This window comes from Seriola lalandi, unplaced genomic scaffold (genome assembly GCF_002814215.2).
Source record: "Seriola lalandi dorsalis isolate HSWRI2012SDOR001 ecotype SW California unplaced genomic scaffold, Sedor1 jcf7180002054948, whole genome shotgun sequence".
NCBI classification, from domain to species: Eukaryota; Metazoa; Chordata; class Actinopteri; order Carangiformes; family Carangidae; genus Seriola; species Seriola lalandi.
This window is the reverse complement of record NW_019525499.1, coordinates 1,286,402-1,303,597: the sequence shown is the minus strand read 5'-3', so window position 1 is coordinate 1,303,597 and position 17,196 is coordinate 1,286,402. Positions and strand designations below refer to the sequence as shown.

The 17,196-nt window shown below is 40.2% G+C and overlaps 1 protein-coding gene across 26 annotated transcripts in view; it reads left to right on the top strand.

Moving 5' to 3' along the window:
• Positions 1 to 17,196, top strand: part of camk2g2 (calcium/calmodulin-dependent protein kinase (CaM kinase) II gamma 2) — a 65,349-nt gene that overhangs the window by 21,336 nt on the left and 26,817 nt on the right. For all 26 annotated transcript variants that reach the window (XM_087170461.1, XM_087170458.1, XM_023394470.2 and 23 more), the window contains exons 3-6: positions 7,460 to 7,519; positions 10,796 to 10,850; positions 11,846 to 11,911; positions 14,024 to 14,096. In XM_087170461.1, coding sequence (XP_087026587.1) covers positions 7,460 to 7,519; positions 10,796 to 10,850; positions 11,846 to 11,911; positions 14,024 to 14,096 — 254 coding nt within the window. The remainder of the gene's footprint in view (positions 1 to 7,459; positions 7,520 to 10,795; positions 10,851 to 11,845; positions 11,912 to 14,023; positions 14,097 to 17,196) is intronic.

Here is a 17,196-nt window from a genome sequence, read left to right as displayed (position 1 = left end):
GGCAGGCCAGGTCAGTGTGATTCAGGGCTGTAAGCCGGAGGAGGATTGGATCTATTTATAGTCTTGTCTGTTCTGGGCCACACTGACCCGAAGTCTCTGTCTGTTTTTCTTTCTGTCAGTCTGTCATTCATCTATCTCATATCAGTTGGTCTCCCTTTTATCTTGTCTTACCCGCAGATATGGGTCTCTCTGTCTGTCTCCCTCCCTTTATTAACTTCCAGTGTTTAACAAGCTCTGCCTCACTGTAATTCTATTGTTGCGATGTCCCTGGGATGCTCACACACATACTCATGTCATGTTTCTATACAATGTTCATCTAGTTTTCCTTTTCTTGAGATGAGGGCAAAAACTACTTTGGTCCATACCTCTATTGTCCCCAATCACTTATCCTGAGAAGAGCTGCAATATTTTAATTTTTTAAATCATGGTTTAATCTAACGTTTATTGTTTTGATTAATCGGCTAAGTGATTTGTCAATAAGATGTCAAAAATTATGACAAATGCTAATCTGAAGATACTGGTGCTCAAAGTGATTATGGTTATTTGATTTGTCAGCAGTCAAAAAACCAAGCAGGGAATCTTTAGTAGTTTAACTTGTAATTGATTTAATAACATTAAAGTTCTCCAGCACTCATATGTTTATGGAAAATATTCTTTTTTTAGCTAATTTAGCAAATTTTTGCTGTATAGATGTATACGTAATCAGCCACAAGGAACCCCATATATCATATAAAGTAGACCTACTTTATTAATGAACACCTTTGTTTACACTGTGCGACGTGTCGGCTCAATAATGCCTGTGAATATGCTACTTTTGAAAAAGCACTGCAATAAATAGGCTATTCATTTTGTTTTCAGTTTGTTTGTTGTGATCTTTTGAATTCATTTTGTAACGGTTTGACAACAGTAGGTTTTTATGCTGGAGGAGTGAGCGATGAAAAGTTTGAAAGATAGGTGTGATGGATATTCTTTATGGATTTGAAAAGTTGTACTTGGATACAATTACCAAAATGCAGTTTCTGACTGAGGAAAGGGTGATTTTTTCCAACATATATATAGTACATGCCTCATATGTTTTTAATATTAGAAACATTTGCTGATATCATTGGTAGCAGTCTAATGTCTCTTATTAGTATCATCACTGAATCTGTCAGTTTTCTATCATTTAGTCAGGGACACACCCAGTTTCATCCAGCGTGTTTGTTTCAGAGAAAAAAGTGGTGTGTGTATTTGGATTGTGTGTGTGTGTGTGTGTGTGTGTGTGTGCGCGTGTGTGCGCACGTGCACAAGGCTGAGAGCCATGCTTTTAGTGGTGCCCACAGCGCAGTATTCATCGACATGACTGCAATGTCGCTAAAGGCTTCAAATGGAATCACTACGTTATCTAATGGCTTTGCTCGAATGAAAAAAGACGTGTGCAACAACACACACACACACACACACACACAGACATGCACAAACACATACACACACACACAGACACACACAAACGCACTCTGGTACAATACACCACTTGAAGTGTAAGAACATTTCAAAAAACAAAACCGCCTCTAACCAAACGCAAAACAAATCTCTGCCCTTCACCTCCCAGTCACCCCTACACACACACACACACACACACACACACACACGCATGCACGCACGCACACACGCACACTGGATTGAACATTAGGTTTGACATTTTAGTATGTTTAGCTATTTTGTGCCACAGATGATCACAGATATCTGTTTTATCTAATAGCATTAGTGGAGGACACTTCATCTCCAAGTGTACACACACACACACACACACACACACACACACGTGCACAGTATCAATATACCTACATCACTTGCAATACCTGTGATTTATAGCCAATAAACCTCAAAGCTAAAACAGCACTTGTGCATTAGTTATTAAAAGTTATTCCTGTCAGTGCGTGTGCGTACACGTTGGGGTGTGTTAAAAGGGTCAGACTATGCTGTCCATAAAATTCTCTTAGACTGTGAGCAGGAATAAATAGATATATACTGTAGTGCTTGTAATTTTAAATGGTGTGCCATAAAAAAATCACTTCCAGGCACTCAAGTGGATGGTTGAAAATAAAATTAGAAACTGTAATTGTACTGTAGCACATGATTAATCTCTGCTTCTTGAGTAATTATTTTGCCAGCTACACAAATATTATTACAGATAATGCCATGTATTGCAGATGGCTGATTTGCAGTGTACGATGCATGTCAGACTCACCTGAATTGTGTTGATTTCTTACCAGTGACGGTGTCGGAGGGTGTGCTTGTGTGCGACTACAGTGGCAGCTGTGCATGAATGGTTCTGTGATACAGCAGTTTTAAAATGGAGAAGCTGTTCTGTGTGTGTGCCCTGATCTAGCTAATATCCAGCTATGCTTTGGGGGCAGATTGCCAGGTTTGTAGCCGTCGGATGATGAAGAACAGTACGTGGCAGTCGTGATCTTTGTTGACCCAGACTGCTCAGTCTCTGACAGTCCCTGAGAAGAGGAGACTTTGAGCTAGTGTCAGGATAGTGTCAGTTATAATCTTGACGATGTCTGTCAACCCTTTGACATGCATACTGCAAATTAATATTTTGCTCAACTGATAAAATTCATTATCATTGCCAAGTTTGAAAACTTGTTTCTTCCTCCAAATAATTGGCGTATGGTTGGTTTTTACTGGGGGAAAAAAATGAACAGGAGTTTGGTGCAGCTGGAGAGAAGAAGACACCATGTTTGTCACCAGCTAAATGAACTCACAATTCAGCAGCAAAATCCGCAGTGCAGACTGAGACGCCACAACGATGACCACACGACACCAAAATATAAGAATGACATTGTCATTGCATTAATTGTAAAGTATTATCTGTCTCTTTCCCTGCAGGCTGAAGTTAATTGATGTACACGGGGGGGACACAAACAGTGGATGTGGGCTGAAAGAAGCCATCTATCCATCCATCCATTCATCCACTGCCCCAGTCTGTTCAGAGCCTCTAGATGAGATAGTAATAGGGGGAGGGCTGGATGGATAAATGAATATGATGATGTGCCACGCCATCGGTCATCACTCAATCCAATTGGGCTAAGTGCCGTGTGTTCTTCTCTCCGGAGCAGACGCTACGATATCACAGCATCTCTCCGGAAAGCTTTAAAACGAGCGTGTGTGTATGTGGGCGAGGATGCTATTGGCAGGCCATGGGTTTGACTTTTTCACTGTTACTCCTACAAAGAAACGTTACCAAGGAGCACCACACGCCAGCTCTTCCTCCATGTGCAGTGATTTAACATGGCAAAATTAAGCTGTTTACTTGTAGCTGAATGGGTCTCTTGTCAGTTTGGGTCCAAAACATTGTTGTTTGTTTTGGGTTTCAGAGATTGAGCCGTACACAGCCAGTAGCCACATACAGGGAGTTAATGTAGCTAATCTACACTGAGATGGCTTATTAAATACCCCTCGCTAAAACTACTGCAGTCTAATAAGACAATCCTGCAATAAATCCCATCTTCATGAAGGTTACAGTGTTCGGTTTTAGAGAGGTGTTGATTCAAGTTCATGGTCATTTTAGAGGATGTAGTTTGTGATGCTGTTGAGCTGTCGTCAGTTTCCCTGCATTATTTACGGTTTTGTTTGTTTTCAGCCAGTGAAGCGCAGCCTCGGCAGCTTGTTTTCTTTTGGTTTTGTTGAGCCGTCACCTCATTGTATTTCCTGTAGTTAGGCAATATGTGTTGAGCTCCTAAAGGACTTCATTAGTTACTATGTTGATCTAATGTGTGATATGTGATGTTTAGGTTTGATGATCAGTTTACCCTTTGTGCTGATTATATTGAAAACTACCCAGCTGTTACCACGACAGTAAGACACCAACATTTTGAAAACAGTTACACACTCCAATTACATTAAGTCTAGTTTATTGAAGAGCTGCAAGTTCAGGACAAAGGGGGCACTATCACCTCTAATTCAGCCCCTTTCAATTGGTTCTGTCCGTCACTTCTAATCACTCTCTAGTGGTTGTGTTCCTTTTACCGTCTGTATTTGACACTGAACAGCTTCTGTTAAGCTGTAGTCAGTTTCTCTTGTTCCCCCTTTTCTACACAGTTTGTCCTTTTGAAGCCTGTACTTATTCTCTCATCTCTCTATTGAAACTCCTCAGTCAGCTTCTAGTGTTTCTAAGCAGCCAGCTGCCAACACTGTCTGCCATCACAAGCATAATAAAGCCGTCATCTCAGGCCAGCATTGCAAAATAGTCCTATTTTTGCAGGCAGATTCAACTTTCTAAGAATACAAGCAGCCAAAATAGCCCGTTATGGCTATGAGAGGGAGGTTGAGGAATGTCTGCAGCATGCTTTGATTTCTAATCCTCCAAACACACTGGTCAGATTAAAGCTTGTGTGTGTCTGTGAGGCCTGAACAAAAGCATGGACACTGAACTGAACAGGAAAAGTCCAGTGTGTACGCATGTCTGACACATGCAGGATAAAAGCTGCAGCTGATTGGCTTAACCCTGTAGGTCAGAGTTCGGGATCAGACTCAAGATGGTGTTTTTATCCCTCCATGTGTTTTCCTGCAGGAGTTTGTTGTGGCGGTGAGGAGAATAGATTTGATAGGAAATCAATACATAAATCTTTACATCTCTAATCAAGAGGTGACTTTACACCCAAAGGTCCCACCTTTCACTTAGCGACAGCTCGTGTGTGGAGATTGACTGGCTGTTTTTTCTTTCTTTCTCTCCCAATGGATGTGACTGAGCCTCCATGTACAGTACGTCACTACAGCAGTGTGATGTGGATAAAGTCCTACTCATTCACAGAAAGCACTGGGATACATGAAAAACATATGCACATGTACATTTTAAAGTGTCTATAAAAAGGCAGATATGGATTAGTAGTTGTTATACATTTTAGAAACGAAAATGCTAAACATTCCCATTAGCTACTCAAATATGGGGATTTGCTGCTTATATCATTGAAAACTGAATATTTTAGTTCAGTATATACCTTTCGTCTTTTGCTTGTTTTTTTCAGCTAATTGATTTAATTGTGCTGTAAATGGAATGGAAAATGTATTATAGTTTCCCAGAGTCCGAATTCATGTCTTAAAATCCAAAACTAATAGACATTCAATTAAAATGATATAAAACTGATAAAAGCAGATGTATGTTCTTTTGATTGAACTTTCAATTAATTCACTAATCATATCACTACTAAATGACATCTTCCTGCCCCATCCACATTGTTCTTGTCATCAAAGTCTTTCTGCAAAGAGCAGTTATGGCAAAACATTTCATCCTGAATGTTACAAGGCAGCAGATTGAGATTTGTGATAAATAGTGAGGTTTATTGAATTAGGAGAGGTCACTGGTGACGGTTCAGTATTGCTGCCTCATCATAGTCGGTGCCATTAAACTGTCATGTTTTAAATGCTTTATATGCACACAAGACCACAAATTACATATTTACATTGTAGTCATGGAATTGAGTTTCCATTGCCTTTTAAAGGCCCCTCTGTGTTTGCTGTGCAGGAAGGAAGTATTTCCTATTCACTTTTCCTGCCTATGTTTTTCCAGCCAGTCGGGGGATGTGAACAAACTGAAGCCTTCTCTAACCTCTGGGTGTTACCTCCATCCTATTAGCCGGGTTCATTGATTACATACAGCTTGATTATTTTCCTCTCCAGTGGCGTCTAAGTGTGTGAGTTCTGCTTTTGACTCCTGCCACAATTGTGAGAGTTTACTTTCTGTACAACTCCAGAAGCGCCAAAGATTAGGATACCATGTACTTACTGCCATTTACAGTAAAGTTTGTGTTCACACTTTGATTAGGAAAGGAAGCCACACAATCAGCAAACATTGCTTCAGTTTGCTGACTCATTGGGGTTGAACTACCTCCTGAGAGAAGACTCTTTTCTTCTCTTCTCTTTTTTTCCTCTTTTCTTAGCTACATCTCTCATTTCCATAGAGTCACTGAAATAAAATACAAATTAGTGCTTGTTTCTATCAGCTACTGATTTGAGAATGTAGTTGGGGACACGATAAGGTAATTACTCCAGCACTAATAACTCTGATATATCTTGGCCTTTACTTTGCACCTTTCCACCTTGGATGGTGTCAGTGCTATTTTAATAATATAATTTGTCACTTTTGTACCTGTGGTGTTTTAAACAGTTGTGGATAAAGAAGGGTTACTAACTCGCCACCACGACACTGCCTAAAGCCTTGGATGGGACGGGGGATTAGGGATGTCCAGTGTCTCTCTCTCTCTCTGTCATGTGCGCACACACCAAAAACAAAAAAAAACACACACAGGCGTGTGCACACACTTAAGCAGCCCATCTGTCCCCGGAGACTGGCAGCTGGTGGGTGGCAAGAGAGTCCAGTATGAACTTGACCTCTAACGCTCGGCAACAGGAGACGCCATTCACTGTATCTATCTACTGTATCTGTCCTACAACCAATCTGTCGTAAACAAACCTTTCGTAAATATGCAGCTACTCACACACACACACACACACACACACACACACACACACACACACACACGCACACACACACACACACACACACACGGACATCCTACCCTCCCCATTAGAATCATTAACTGGACACTGATTATATTAAGGCCGGACCCACAAGACTAATTTCACTAAGTGCAAAAAAGCTTGTGTTAGAGGTTTTTGTGTGTGTGTGTGTGTGTGTGTGTGTGTGTGTGTGTGTGTGTCTGTATATATACAGTATATAGCTGTCTGCCTGTCTACTGGTGCAAGCTCATTGTAGTTGACAGCCTCTGGCCTCCTAGCTTGTCTGGTTTGCTGTGTGTCTTACCTTTATGACATCCTGTCACTGTTGAAACTATTTTCCGTCCCCTTCAGTTCAAGTCCCTTTGATTTTTGTCACAAAATGGCAGGTTTAGAATAAATCTATTGTTCTGATTGGAAAAAGGAGGAGCAGGAGAGATTGGAGAGAAAGGGAATAAATGTGTTTGTGTGTTTATGTGTTTGTAGCTGCACGGTTAAAATAAATTTTTTAATCAATTCACATAGTGGCTGGTACGGGTGTTTCTGAAATCCTCCCAAACAAGATATCAAGTTTAAGTGGTTGCAAAAATCTTTGCTTTAGAAAAACTAAACAAGTTATTTATTATTTATTAGCACTTAAATATTGAACATATGTTAAAAGGTTATGTAGAAAAAGCTGTTTTCCAAATGCTATGTTGAAAAAGTGATACTGAACAGCATGAGCTTCAGTCAAGATTTAGTGAACGTTATGCTGCCATTATTGTGGTATTGTACTTTAGTGTTGGATTTGTGCCCTTCTGTGTCGACTCACCAAAGTGTATTCATAAGAAATGCGTTTTTTCCTGGTATTTTGGTCACATGTTGGACAAAAACAAAGTGTCATAATTGCGTCTGGTCCTGGAGCTGGCATTGTGTCCTCACTGATTCCCCTCTCTCTGCTCTTTTCTGTCCTCAGATCACCAGAAACTGGAACGGGAGGCAAGAATTTGTCGTCTGCTGAAACATCCAAACATAGGTGAGTCACCTCTGAGAGTTAACAGACTAATGGATTAGTGGAACACATGTTTTAATTGAGAAGATTTGGGGGGAAAAAAAGATTTTAGTTTAGAGGTAAAAATTTTCAGTTGCTGCAACAGATTTCTCTTGTTTGGATTCCAGTCAGACAGAGGACTCAGAGATTGTTCGAGGTTCATCAGTCACATTAATCCTTGTGTTCTGTTGAAATTGGCTTTACTTCCTCATTATTTGGAGTTCAACAGAACACATTGCTGTATATGTAAAAAAAAAAAAAAAAAAAATAATGGCAATAATGGCCAAATTAGTAAATGTGTTGTTTGAATACTTTGTTTTGCTTCATATGTAGGAAGGTGTTGAAGTGATAACCCCTCATTTTTCTTAAAAACCTCAAATAACATGAATCATAATAGTCTGATTTTGGAAAAAGGAGGAATGATGCTTCCTTAAAGTACTGTAAACACCGATCACAGAGATAAAGCACAAGGAAATTCATTGCATTTAACAATGTTTTAAACAGTATAGTCTCTTCAAAATCATGATTATTAAGATTTCTCATACAGTTAGGAAAAAGTTCAACCATAAAGCTGATAAAACAATGTTAAGTATGTTTTTGAGTGGGAAACTCCAGGACCCCAAACACAAAATTAGTTTTAACTACACCTACACAAATGCAAGTTAAGGTACCCTCATGACTAACTTACAGAGCACATGCCTATCTGTATTCACCTTGTGACATATAAAGTCACCTGGCATTATATATACTGTATATGTGTGTGTGTCTGCGTATATGCATATGAGCAATCATAGTTAATATTTGTATTAAAATCCTTTTACAGTCATGACTGCCTCCAGTTTATGACACAGACATTGACATGTTCAGCTGGACTGACCTGAAACTGACACTTAAAGCTGAAAGCTCAGAGTTATTTCAAATCCGGTGTACAGGAACTAAAACAACAACCACTGTCTAGTTTCATCTCAGTGTGCAGTTTAATACTGTCACTTAAGCAAATGGCCTCAGCAAATCAGCCAGTAACCTGGTATGTCATGGAGTGGGACATTTGCATGGTTCAACTGGCCAGCAGCCAAAGAGGTGAAGTGAGTCTGAACACCAAGACATGCACAGTCAGCTGGTCGCACTAATGCAATCAACACTGTTTACTTTGTGTACTCTGTGTGTGTACTCTGTGTGTGTGTGTGTGTGTGTGTGTGTGTGAGAGAAGCTGGATGGTTAATGGTCACTAGATATTTGCCTCAATATTCACAGTATCCTTTCATGTCAGGTTAGTTGGTGGAGAGCAGACAGACGTACTTTTCCTGACACTTGTTTTTTTCATTTGACCTTTATGTTGAAGTGTGAAAAGACTGTATCAGCGTTTTGTTTCACATCTCAGAGGTGTGTCTGCAAGCTTGATGGTCGTCATATTCTGCAAACTTGAAATTATAGAGACTCCCCTCCCCAGGAAAAAGCAGCAGCATTGGTTGTCCAATGTTTTCCTCACGAGTAACCTGCTACTCTTGTCTCTAAGTAGGTGGATGTAGAGTGATGTTGTAGGGGTCAATTGTTGGGTCAACATTGTCTCTCTTCGTTTTTTCCCTCTCCTTATATTTACTCAGAAAACAACATGATAATGTAAAGCAAACACACAGTTTTGTTACATCTGAATTTCTGGCAGTAAAATGGAGAATGCTAAATCATAATGAACTGGAAAATACAGATCATATTATGGATGAGTGGTTTAAAGAATGTATTTACAGTTTAACAGATTTTGCCCTCCAAATGAAATCATACAGGAGAAAGTGAATAGTAGGCAGATATGAAGATGTACTGTTTATAAACAGGATATGTTGAATGTTTATGTATTTTTAGGTTATGTTCTGTTGTACTGAACCTGAACACAAAGACATGATACACGTATTCAGTGTGATTTACACTTTGCAACGGTGTAACTACCCCAGGTTGACCTTTGTGAACCTGCTTCAGATTAATCATGTTTTTAAGTTTTATTCAGTATCGCAGTAAATCCAGTGATACTTGTCTGCACATCCATGGGTACGTTGTATGGTGCCAGTTTTTCAAAATGTCAGACTTTGAAAAACCCTGCCCTAAATAACCAAACTACTTTGTTTAGTATCCGTAGCAGTAAATTGTCCGGTTGATTGAAAGATTATTGTGCCTGGAAATGTCTGTAAACGTCTGTGTTAAGTTTGAGTCTCATACAACTTGAGATTCTGTGTGTGTTTTTTGTGAGAAATCCAGACAATAGGCAGTGGCCCCTTGGAAAGGAAGGAAATGGCAAAGTATCCTTGTGGCTGAACTGCCAAGTGTCTTATCATAGTATGCTGCCCAGTGCAAGACACACACACACACACACACACACACACACACACACACACACACACACACACACACACACACAGAGTATGATAACGGCCTATTGGTATCATTGGTCTCTTTCTTCTTTGCACCACCTGATTCCTGCTTTGTCATCGCCCTATTCTTCGTCCTCCTCCCATGGCTGCCCTTTTTTTCTTTTTTTATTATCCCTTCCTCTAGGGGAGAGCTTGTCAAGTTTTCCTTTCTTTAAATGTGAGTCATCTGAAGGAGAAAGAGAGTAATATAACACATTTTCATTTCCTAATTCAGCACCTTCACCCACCTTGACACGAGCAGCTTTTTAATCTATTTGTAGGTTTCTGTATTTCAAAACTCTGTTGAACTGCTGATTAAAACTGTTGGTTAAAGTTGCCCAGCTCCTCCTGTGTGAAGAAGAAATAACTTTTCCGCCCCTCTGTGTGCACTGAAGCTTTCTGCCTGATCCAGTGCTGCAGTATCAGAGAGAAAACCTGAAAAGAAATTAGCACTATCACATCAGCTATAAATGATTAGAAATATGGCAACTACTCAGTCAGCTTTGTCATCCAAAAGCTGATTCCTTGTTGCCAACTGTCCAGGTGGCACTCAGGCTTCTGAAGCCTACTGTCGAGGGCTGGTGTAGATCACTTCCGATAGGCAGGGAGAAACGGTTCTGCCAGAAACCTCGTATCCACGGTGGATGTGTCACTTGACCCTGTGTGTGTGTTAGTTATGATTATGAATGAACATACCATAATACCGTAGTAATTTAACCACCACTGCCCCACACACACACACTATTATTCACGCAGAGGAAACTCCTCTAATGTGATGGTGTTTCCATATAGAAGATAAATAACTTTATTTAATCATTTGTAACCCAAGTCTCTGTCTCTCTGTTTCTCTTTCCCTCACTAGTACGACTCCATGACAGCATCTCAGAGGAAGGTTTCCATTACCTTGTCTTTGACCTGTAAGTAACATGCGCACACACACACACACACACACACACACACACACACACACACACACACACACACACACACACACACACACACAGGTCATAGGTTCAGGCTGGAGTAATTCTCGAGGATAAATTGCTTCACCTAAGCAACAAGTAAGTTGAAATTGTTTTTCCCTTTTTATTTTCCATGACGGACACGATTCACAGCAGTACAGTATGTTATCAGCATTTCCACTGAGCTGCCATCAAGGAAAGGACTCCTTTTTTTTTCACGTGTAATATAAATACCCCTCACCTTTCACCATGTTTACTACCACAAGTAAAAATGATAAGAACAGTAGAGGAGGGGTAAGCTGTCACATCTTCTCCATGCTATTTCTACCACTTGCGTAACATGTGATGTATCTTCTAATGAAAATGTTAGGACTTTACCAAAAAAAAACAAAAAACAAATAGTGTGTGTTGAATATTACATTTTATATTCCCCAACTCAAAGAAAATCTGAACATTTCTGATTAAAGTTGCAGCCAAATTATGAGCAGTCTGTCAGGTTTGTGTCTGAGCTGCAGATAAACCAGACATCCAAGTGAGTCATGTGGAGGTTTGTATTATCAGCAACCAGTCAAGCGTCCTCTGTAAGGACCACTTAGATCACAGGAGACACATACACATGAATACAGAGCATGGTGGATCCATGAGGACTTTTATAAGATAAGATAAGACGCACCCTTATTGATCCCTCGTAGAGGGAATTCAGATTCGACGCAGCAGCACAAAAGAATAGCAGCACAAAGGGAAAAATGAAGTAAGAAATGAAATAAGAATAGAAACAAACATCAACATAAATCAAAATCCTTAATCAGTTCTACCACCCATCACACCTGCATCACTGAAAGGTGTATGATATATGATTCTTTGTAAAGTGTATTTTCCATTTAGGAGAGAGATCTTCATTTGTCTCCAGAAAAGAGAGATAACAGTCACTTTTTTGTCTCCGTCTGCAGTGTCACTGGAGGAGAGCTGTTTGAGGACATTGTTGCTAGAGAGTATTACAGCGAGGCAGATGCCAGGTACAGTATGTCATCCTGCTGACGTGTGAACATGTTAAGTTGTCCATGTTTGTCAGTTTTCCTGCATACTAAGGTTCTGGTGGCTTCCATAGTAAAAAAAAAATAAAATAAAAAAAATAAAATAATTCAGGCTGCCGAGGCAGAAAAGTTGGTTATGAAAGCACAAGATGTTTTGCCGTTTGAATCTGTGTTAATGTACTTTGTGCTTTGACAGCAGAGGAAATGCTTGTGCACTTCTCTGAGATTGTTTTCAGTGCATGGTATACACTTTCTCTTACACCATGTGACTCTGGGATTTTAAATTTAATTTCATTAATAAATGATGACAGAGCTGTCCTAAGTCTTGAAAAACCGTATTTTAAGCCTGTTGTCAGAAGTTGCAGTTGGTTTTTTGCACTGCAGCTTATTACCTGATCGGATCGTGCAGGTTTAAACCGTAACACGTCTTCTAGCAGATTTCATGTCATGTGTTAGCGTTCTGTCAACACTTTAATAAAACAAAATTATCCAACAACATCGTCACACTCCGGCATTTTCAAGCAATGCTCGTATCCTTTTCTTTTATCTCCTCTCTGTCATCCCTATGACTTGCACCAGGTGAGACCTCACGATGTGATTTGAGTTCAGCACTACAGACTCTACTGATACAGTTCAGGTCAGGTGTGGCCATGTACAGGGTCTCAGTGGATGTTAGAGACGCCTGAAGCCAAACCTCTGAATGTCATTTTAATATCTCACAACTTGTAATTGAGCATGGCAAAATTAAATCATGTGTTTTTATACAAATCGAATGTATGTGCAGCCAGTTAAAACGCATCACCATGCACTGGTAGTTCGAGCCACATATAAATAACTATAGCTACTATAACTATAGATGTTATTTACATGTTATTTCTAGCCACAGATGTTATAAACAATGACTATTACAAAGGTCAGGGCTGCCAGTTTCTAACTTTTGGTTGTCAAGTGGACGGACACATACATTTTAGAGACTCCATTTTCAGCCAATAAAAAAAGATATTAGTTAAAGAGTATTTGAAGAGCATTGGAGACAGGGCAAGAGAACAGGAGCAGGGTAGTCTGATGGGTGCTATATTAGCTGCAGAAACGGGGGAGGCAGATAAAATGGGGTTAGTGAAATGCTGAAATGAGAATGAGTAGAGGAGATATGCAGAACAAAATGTGGAGTCCAGATTTAGCCTAATTTGGACACAACGCCAGGGGCTTTTCTTTTGATTCTGTCTTACAGAGAGACGACTCCACTCCCCCAAAATATGTCTTTGTACACCCCCCTGCTGCTGACCCCGACTTCACCTTTACTAATGTCAAGCTCAATTTAATTTAAAAGAAATAATGGTCATTTTAACTGCGTATCAGACCAGCAAAATCGCTGATATGCAAGCTTAGGACAAGCTTACATAAGATGCCCCACATCGCCTCAACAACACACACACACACACACACACACACACACACACACACACACACACACACACACACACACACACAACCACACCCTGCCCACTCCACTTCCTTCCACACATTCAGTCACATAAAAATGCACCAAACTTTATTCCCATGTGCACCACTTATCCCCCTATCCAACACTACGCAGATCGCGAATGGAATAAGAGTGAGGGTTCACAAATGATTGTTGCTCGTAGATTGCAGGTGCATTTACACAGTCTCTCAGGGCTCCTGTGTGCTCGTGCTTGAGTCATAAATAGGTCATTGTTGTTGACCTTGCTGGGCACAATTGCGCAGAAGTGTTTCCTGTTCTGAGAATTCAACAAAAATGTCTTTTAGAATCTCGATTCAAAATATCAGTCAATCAATTCGAGTAATTTTTCACACATAAATGGCAGAAAATAGCCTTTTTTTCTGCTCCTCCAATCTGAGGATTTTCTTATTGAACATATTTTACATTTTATCAGACAAAAAAAGACACTTAAAGATGTCACCTTGGGCTCTGAAATTGAAACTACGATGAACTTTTGTCATTATTATCGGCCAAACGACTGATCGTTTTTTTCTTCCTTCGCTTCAGTCTGTAGCTCATTGTCATGTAGTTATTGTGGACTGACAAATGTGTCTGTCTTCTTTGTCTTGCAGCCACTGCATCAATCAGATCCTGGAGAGCGTCAGTCACATCCACCAGCATGACATTGTGCATAGGGACCTCAAGGTGAGTTATCGTGTACCACTGGTCAGTGTGGGAGGACCTTCTATGCTCTCCAACACACTAGTTCGATGCACACAGAAGTCTCTTATAGGGATGTAACATTGTGCCGTGAATGAAATGAAAGTCATTGATCGAGATTCACAACAGGTCTAAACGCACACGCATGCACACACATCGCACAGACGTCATGCTGTGACGTTAAGAGCAACTTAAGGGACGAGCGTCATCCTTCTCATCACCTGCTTTCTCTCCTCTTTATTTCTCTGTTCCCATCTTCCTCTAACATCTATACCCCCTCCCCTTTTTTCATCTGTTCCCCTACTTCCTCTCCCCTCCCTCCTGCACTGCTGAGGAGTGACGAAAGCAGACCAGCTGCTATTAATAGCGGGTCGGTGGGTGAGATGACGGCCAGTGACGATTTCCCTTGCAGCAAGATTGTTCACCCCCAGCAGAAATCAACAGCACTCTGGCCTCCTCAGGGTTATTTCAATTTTTAAACAATACGGTGAATGTAGCTGGCAGATTGACCTGAGGTTTAAACACCTGGATAATTGCACCACATTAGTTTTATTGCCAATACTGAGGTCAGAGTCCTAAACTTAAATAGTTTGCTTATAATCTGGTTATTTACTTTAATGTGAAGGAGCAAAATTAAACCATTACTCTAGGATAAGTAAAAAGTAGACAGGAGTAATTGGAGAAGAAACAATCTGTTTTTGTGTGAGAGTGGTGTAAATGGACTTGTGTTGCTTTTCATTGATTTTTTCCTTGTATATATATCAAATGAATGCGGAGAGGAAAGAGTTTTAGAGGTACAAAAATGATGATAGATGATGAAGGCCGAGGACAGAAATCCATTACATTAGTTGTTTATGTACAACTCCCTCATCGTGTATTAAAACTGCATCTGTGCATCATTACTGCAGACAGTTTGTTCTCAGATGGTATACTAAACAATATATTGTGTATTTAAACTTCACTGACCTGCTGGTGAGACCGTCATTATAAACTCAGTCTGTGCTGCCAAATATTTTTCAGCCCCAGCGAAATCTATTTTAGATTTCAGCAGTGTTGCCAAAGTTTCCAAAAAATATCAAATATGTGAGGATGAACTGACCAAATTTTGCTTGGCAAAGATCAAAGGTCAAGGTCACTTTCACCTCACTATACAAGTTTTTGGCCATAACTTAAGAATTGATGTGCTAATAATCACAAAATACACGTAATACCTTTTTATTAAATTCCTTCAAAGTCTGAATTACAGATGAGTCTGGACTGACATGGATGTAAACTGCACTTTAACTGGTTGTTGGAGGCATACAACCACGAAGCGGTAATTCTAGTTCCAACCTTAAACCTGCTATAAACGCGGTAACCTCTATTTACTGTTTTCTCTTTTCTTTTCTCATCAACCTTGTTTCAAGCAGCAGTTGGCAAAAAAAACAAACTGATAAACTGCACTAGAACAGTTAGCTCTGCTTACCAGCTGGTTAACAAACCAGAGAGAGATTATTGGATTTAGATTCATCAGGTTGCCAGAACTTACAATTAATGCTAATGTTGCTCTGTTACACGTAAACCACCACAACTTTATAAACAATAATATTTCAGTGTTTTTTACAGCCCCCAAGTGGCCAAAAAATAAATAAAAATAAAAATTTCCTTGGGATGCAGCCATAAACACACACACACACACACACACACACACACACACACATTCACACACATACATACATACATATCATATTTACGCCTGCCTGTCATGTTGGAAGGGTGACTCGCTGAAGGGAAAACAAGAATTAGAGAGAAAGAGTTGAACGCTGTTGGCTGGTGGCAGGCTGGGTTGCCATGGTAACTGTAGGGTGAGGTCACCCGGCTGCTGCAGCGCCAGCGTAGGGACTCATTATGCCACCTCCCATCTATCTATCTCTATCTGTCTCTCGCTTTCTGTTGTCCTGTTGCTTTATCTCGAGCTCTCTGTCCCCTGCGCAGTCCCCCCTTTTCTCTGTCTCTCCTATTGTCTCAGCTCTGCTCGATAGAGAGGAAAAATGGTAGGTGGATGGATGGATGGATGGATGGATGGATGGATGGATGGATGGATGGATGGATGGATGGATGGATGGATGATAACTACATGGGGAGAGAGCTAGTGAGATAGAAGGATGAGATGAAACAGACTAAGAGCACAAAAACAGTTGGTACGAGTGTCAGACATCCATCCATCTGTCCACATTTGAGGCGATGAGGATGGCTACCGCTGCAAAAACTTTTGCCCTCAAGACACACACACAAAAAAAAATGGTCACAGTGACCTGGAGTCTGTCCCAGCATGCACCGGGTACCAGTTCATCAGGTCTAACACACACATAGATCCTATTTACACCTGGTATTAACATGCTATTATATGGATACGCTATCTAAATAATGACATCTGATTAAGGGCCTTTGCATTTGCACCTGGTATTAACAAGAGTCGTAATGTGATCAGACTTGTCAACGAGAACAGTGTGTGTTAGGTAGGATACTCTCGAGGTGAAAGATGAGGGTCATGGGACAGATGGAGACAGCCAAAGGCATCCTTCTTTTCAGTAGCCTTGCTATCTAGGCTAACAGTACTTATATTTTATGAAGGTTTACTGTCAGTGGAGAAGCTCACTAGCACCGGCTTGGCCACATCGTCCCCCTTAATAGTCTCCTGAAGCGAAGCTGCTATATATATATATATATAAAAATATATTTCCTATTCCTCCTTTGCTGATGAAGAGGTCATCTGAGGCTCTTTGACAAGCAGCTTGAGATGGCAGGAAGAGGCAGAGTTAGATTATCTTCTGATTGTTTAGCAGATTCCTTCTTTTAAAAACAAGGTCACACTGCAGACGTTGATTTTACACCTGGCTGAGACATGATCACAGTGCAAACCAGATTCAATTTGATTGTGTTCTATTTGCAGTGGTTTGTTCTTGCATTTACACCAGTGTTATAGTGCAGTAATGTAATTAACATAAATCACAAAAACACAAAAAATGCCTCTGTCCAGGATTTCGCATTCCTCATATATCATTTATTTTATTATTAAAGTGATAATGCATGATTCAGACTCTAC